We start from the raw sequence: 6,321 nt of genomic DNA, 5'->3' as shown, positions 1-6,321 counted from the left end.
CTGGGGGACACCAGTCACGGAGCCACTTATCCGCGAAACAGCGATTGATTGGCCTTCTCACTAGCCCAGTGTGGTCATCTGCTTTTACAGCAGCGAGGCGCACGTCTAACGGTTGCTGGTTGCTTTTACTTTCGCATTGTGCCCCAAGAAGGAGGGGGGAATATTTGAGTTTGAGACGTTGATTAGATTAAAATAGCTGTTCGTCTCATCTTACAGTTACTTTCATGGCATTTCTGAGCCTCATTTATCATTTGAATGCCTTCTTGATGTATATTTCCATCTTTACTTCCCATATAAGTGTGTAGATGTGTCTTTTTCTTCTCAAGTTGTGAAAGTCGGATTCTGTCCACCCGGACTGTGTCGCGCGGTGGGTGAGCTGTGTTGTTTCCCCTCTAGCGGAGTTCAGGAGAGCCGTCACAGTCGCCACGGGACAGGAGCTGTCCGACAACATCCTGGACGCCGTCTTCAAGATCTTTGATTTGGATGACGACGAGTGTCTCAGCCACGGGGAGTTTCTTGGAGTGATGAAAAACAGGATGCACCGGGGATTATGGGTAACATTCTGAGTTTTTAAGTAACCGCGTGTTTACCTGTAATTAAATGGACGGTGCTGCCTAGAATTTGAGCAAATGTATCATCTTAAGTGGCGTTTGCGTCATTTATAAAGAGACATCGTTACATACAGGATAGAGGTCTGACATTTTTCTTTCCTTTTTCTTAAACTGAATCTAATCACAAACTATTCAGAAATCACAGCCTAGAATTTTACTTCGGGCTCCGTAGTGAGATGCACCTAGATTCAAATCCCAGCTTTTTCACCTGATTTTGAGCCTCACGTTCTTCATCTGTACAATGAGGAAACTAATAGAATCTACCAGAAAGAATTATTATGAGAATTAGTTTCCTGACTTGTGCTTTCCCCCTTCGTTGAGAGGAATAACGGCCACACGGTATTTTTAATTCACGAAGCGCACACTTACGTGCATTATGTCTTCTCGAGGCTTCCCATCAAATATATCACGACCTACAGTTTCTTTCTAGTTTTAGCCAAAGTTAAATCAAAGTTTTAGACTTGTACTTTGTATTCCACCGTAGCTAGTAGCTAGCGTTCCACAGGAAAAGAGAAACGTTACAAAATGTTACAAAACAGAAACGTTATGAAATCATTACATTTTAAAACCAATATGAGAAAGAGGGTCGCCCAGAGTCGTCTTCATTGTGAGGGAGGAAGCTCCACGCGTGCGCGGTCCCTCCGCCCTCCGTCGCCCTGCGGACACTTGTGTCACGCCTGCGTGTCGCCCCTCACCCTCTCTGCACGGTCCTGTCGCAGTCACCTTCTACGACGTAATCCACCTCAGATGCAGGAAACGACCAGTCACGTCGCACACGCGCGGCCATGCTTAACCTGGGGGAGAATGACCCTCCGTTTCCACTTTTCATTACAGGTACCACAGCAACTGAGTATACAAGAATACTGGAAATGCGTGAAAAAAGAGAGCATTAAAGGAGTAAAAGAAGTCTGGAAGCAAGCCGGAAAAGGCCTTTCCTAGGAAAAGACTGCGTGCGAATTTCATTGCACCAAATGTGAGAATTTGGGATTTTTTTTAAGTACAATGTTCATCTCATTGTCTTCATTGATTTCCTTTGTAATATAAAGATGACTCGCACTGCATTCTGATGGATAATTTCCCAATAAGACTTAATTAACGAACTTAGTAAAGAGAGGAAAGTATTCTTTTACAAAAACAGATACTGGCTTCTGTCAGAAGGCCGACGATTGAAGTAATGCCTTGCACTTCGCTAAAATGGAAAACCTAGTAATTCACTGATTTAGTAGACACAGCAGCACAGTATGCTCTGTGGAAGGCTCGGGTACTCACAGACAGCAGTAATTGGCACACAGGGCCAACGTCGCCTCTGCAAGTCCTGATGCTCCCAGTAGGGCAGATTCAGTTCACATTTCAGGTCTCGTGGGTGTCTGATACCACATAAACCTCGTGTGCATTTCATTTCAGTTGGCTATATGTTGGTTGTCTTCCAAATAACATACATTTCAATATTCTGTCAGGAAACAATAAAGTATTCACAAAGATACAAAAATTACTGAGGTGTGTTTTGTTTTACATATGTGGTTTAAAAAATGCACATCATTTTTTACATGTAAACACTCTCATCTCAAATCGGTTTCTATTCTTAAAAACTGGTATTGGGAGAATCTCGATCACAAGATCAGGATCTCTTGGGATTTATTGGGTTGTAGGTAAATGTTTAAAATGGCACTAAAAATTAATTGACATTAAATGTAAAATATTACAAAATGGTGTATTTTTAAACTGCAAATAAAAATTATTCTTAAAACACATGCCCTTTGGACTGTCCTGAAATGAAATTCATAGGTAATGTAACCTTACATTTTTTTTAGTAGCATAAGGCACTTACATAACATATAAGTAAAGGCTCTTACAATAAAGTGATATGTAATCAAAATGTATATGTTCGGGCACTACTAGAATATCAAAAGAACTCATATTTTTCTAAAATACTCCTAAGGTCATTACCATCTAGAATACATCTATATATCTATATCTATATATCTGGCTTGGCCTGAGACTTTAGGGACACTTGAGTGAAGGAGATGGGGTAGGGGCCAGGTTTCTCAAAAAGCAGGGTTAGACCTCTGCCCCCAGCCAGAGGAAACCTGCAGGTACCGTGGCCAGAGGAGAAGGAGCCATCTAGATGTCTCCGCATTGTGGTGGTCTCTGCCTGATCTATCCTAGCTCTTAAAGCCTCGATAATAAAGGTGGGGGCTTCACTGTCCTGGACTTGCTTTTCTTTGAAATACTCTTGGACTGGGGCCTGGGTTGAGGGGAGCTCGGGGAAGAAGGAAGATCCATCTGGCTGTTTTTCCTCTAGTGTTTACTGGCTGACTCCTTCCTGTCATTCCACAGTGACCTCAGAGGCCCTCCCTGCCACCCAAGCTCATGCCACGTCTCTTGTCTACCTGCTTTGTTTCCTTTACGACAGTATCTCTAGCTGTCTACATTTATTCGTATGCCTAATATTATCTATCCCCACTAGAATACAAACCCCATGAGGACACTGACTTCTCGTTCCTTCTCTATCCCTCCCTACAATGAAGATTATCCTTAACCTGACATAACTTAGTTACGTAATATTCACGAATAGATCGGTTGGTTTCTCAGGGTGTAGTTCTTAGACCACCCATGGGATATTTCTTAAAAATTCGGTTTCTTGGACCCTGCCCCAGACCTTCATAGTCGGAATCTAGGAGTAGGCTCAGAAGTCTGCAATTTTAATAAACTCCAGATGATATTGTCAAAAAATGTATATTTTGATTATGTATACATATAAATAATCAAAAAATAAATGAACGCAATAAAAAAATAAGCAGTATGGATTTGGGTAATTCAAGGGAAGGTGAGGTAGTGAGCAGGAAATGGATCTGAGTGGCTAAGGAAAAGCATTTGCTCCCTAGTAGCCAGAGAAACGCAGGTTAAAACCACGATGCGGAGTCCCAAGTATCAGACTGGCAAACAATAGAAATCTGAGAATGACAAGTGCTCGTGTGGACCTAGGCGTGGGATCCCTCGGGCGCTGCTGTTCACCCCGTGACTTGAAGTCTCGCTCTTGGATAGATGCCCCCAGAGAAACAGCACAGACCTACTTGAGGGCAAGTTCAAAGATGCTCATCCCAGTACCAATCACAGTAGTGGGAACTAGAGGGACCAAGTGTCCATCACCAAAGACGTCTAGAAAAATCCCTGCTAGGGATGCTGGGCAGGAATTAGAACTATAACCTGGAACAATATTTTGGTGGACCGAAATATAATATTGAATTTAAACGACCAATAGCAAATACAGTTTACGTAAGTTAAAAATACATACGAAAACAACATTATCGGCAGAGGGGAAGAGGGAAGGCAATGGCAAGAACCGGGGTGAAGGGGGAAAACAATCATGAAATGAAATGAGGGAGGCATTGCTTAGACCAAGGACGATGCTTTGCCCCAAAATGAGGCGGACGACCAACTCCATTCCAAGTCCAACGAAAAACAAAATAGCCACGCAAGAGACCTGAGGTCTGCAACATCACCTAACAGTGGCTTCATGTTACGATTTAATAGCATAATGTATCCAGAGAAAACTTGTCTCATGATTGTACATCGGATTTCTCTCCAGAAACCATAAAAGCAAGAACAGAACAGAGTGAAGTTTTTATTTAAAGGAATTGGGGGGAGGGAACCCACTAACCTAGAATTCTGTATCCGGCAACATTTAGAGAAATTTCTTGATATTCCCTAGGGAAGTATGGACAACCTGCAAAGTCAGAGTTTGATGCAAATTACGAAAAATCAGAAGTTGAGTTTTATTTAATGAAAATTGCATGCTCGCAAAAGCTGGGGTGCAAAGGGACACCAATAGCACTCCAACACCCTAGAACAAACGGGACAAAAAGGCGAGGTGCAGGGAGAAGAACCTTACGGAGAAAAACGAAAGGAATCGCGCCGATCGCGGGCGGTGGCACCTCAGTTCCAAGTGAAAACAGTAAAATAAAAGAGGCGAACGCCGCGCGGCCGTCCACGAGGCGGCGCTCTCGCCTCTCGGAACGGTTCCCGCCCGCGCGCGCCGACTGCCGCCCGTTCCGCCGCGACGCCCGGGCCCGCGGCGCTGGGCCCCACGCCCGCCAGCCCTCGGGGGACGCACTCGGCGTCGGCGCGCTCACCGCCAGCGCGCGCGGCCGCGGCGCGTCCTCCGCGGGGAGGGGGAGGCGTCTTCGGCCCACCTGGCAGCACGTGGCCGCCGGCCGGCGTCGCTGCTGCGCCAGACTGTCCCGAAGGCCGCGCGCGGCATTCCCTCCCCTGCCGGTGGCCTCGCGGGGGGCGGAAGGGAGAAAATATCTTGGCTGCAACATTTCTAACGCCTGCGTTGACACGATACGTGGACACCTGGCCCTGGGAGAGAAGAGCGTCCCTTAACAACTCCTTTACGGTGCGCGGCGCGTCCCCGCGGCCCTCCCCCGCTCCAGACTCCGCAGCCCAAAGAGAAGGAATGGCGTGCTCGCTGCAGCGTCATTTCACATGCAAAAAACCTGGGACGCTCTCGAATGTCCCGTGACGATGGGCGTGATGGCCATGCAGCCGGATGCCGGGCGGCTGTCGCCACGGTGAATGAATGCATCCCGTCCGCGGAGCTGCGGGTGGCCAAGCTGACGTCTCTCTGTCCCGCTCCCTTGCATTCGCGTCTGCTTCGTGAGACCAGGCAGGACCATGATAGCGTCATTGGGCCCTACAGGTGCAGGGGGCCAGCATGACGCCGCCTGGGGATCCACCTCTTAGCGTCCCAGCATGCAGCCTCACCCCAGCAGCTGCGTTAGTGTTTCCAGCTTTCCCAGCGTGTTGTTGTTATTGTTTGTATCACAGAATGTGGCATATTGTCCTCTACCGGGCGGCACCAGCTGGCCTGCGCCCGCCCCCAGCAGGACCCGCCTCCCCCGCCACCACCCTGCCGCGAGCTTCCGGATTCTGCCGCCCCGCAACCTCTTCTCCCCTTGCCGGGCCCTTGGGCGGCATCTCCTCCCGCAGGTACGTTCTCTGATGTTCCTCAGTCCTCTGACGCCTGTTAAATCAGTTCCTCACATTGACTCTTCCTCTGTGGAAATTCTTAACGTGGACCTGGACTGGTGCAGCCACCACAAGCCAGGAAGTATAGGTACGCAATAGGGACAGGTAATCAGACTGGCAGGCGCGCAAACGCACGTGTGCGTTAGAACAAACATACAGACACCTGCACGTGTGCCGTAGATGCACATGTACGTACAAGGGCATAAGTACACATTTCACATCAAGTACACATACGCTACACACTCACACCTCCTATCTAAAATTCCAGCTCATCCTCACAAGAAGCCCTCTGTTCCACAGAAGACACGAATGGGGGCTACGACAAATTCCACAAGCTACGGAACTGTTAAATGACAAAGCTGGGGTTTGAACCCAGGTAGCGCCGACTCCACGATCTGCCTTTTTTCTACCATGCCCAAGGTCCATGTGTCCTTAACAGTGTTCTACATCAATCCCTAGGCTAGCCCACAAGTGTTTTTGGACCTCGTCACACAAACAAATGACCACACTGTCCTAGAGAATGTAACCACCACGTGCAGGACTACCACGTGCTTCTGTGGCTGAGTTACGGGAGTTTGAGGAGACTGCAGGCTAGGTGTCATCCGTTCACTTAGTTAATGTGGTTATTGCTTTTCGTGTGGCTGCCCGGGTGCCTAGCTCACAATGCCAGCAAAGCAAA

At 47.6% G+C, this 6,321-nt stretch overlaps 1 protein-coding gene across 1 annotated transcript in view; it reads left to right on the top strand.

Annotated features, from left to right (window-relative positions):
• MICU2 (mitochondrial calcium uptake 2) overlaps positions 1-2,470 on the top strand; it is a 42,084-nt gene extending 39,614 nt beyond the window's left edge. The window contains exons 10-11 of the mRNA XM_039863432.1: positions 336-554; positions 1,446-2,470. Of these exons, the coding sequence (XP_039719366.1) occupies positions 336-554; positions 1,446-1,550 (324 nt within the window). The 3' untranslated portion in view covers positions 1,551-2,470. The remainder of the gene's footprint in view (positions 1-335; positions 555-1,445) is intronic.
• Positions 2,471-6,321: the final 3,851 nt, after the last annotated feature.

Source organism: Pteropus medius, unplaced genomic scaffold, assembly GCF_902729225.1.
Source record: "Pteropus medius unplaced genomic scaffold, Ma_sr-lr_union100, whole genome shotgun sequence".
NCBI classification, from domain to species: domain Eukaryota; kingdom Metazoa; phylum Chordata; class Mammalia; order Chiroptera; family Pteropodidae; genus Pteropus; species Pteropus medius.
This window is presented reverse-complemented; position numbering and strand designations above follow the sequence as displayed.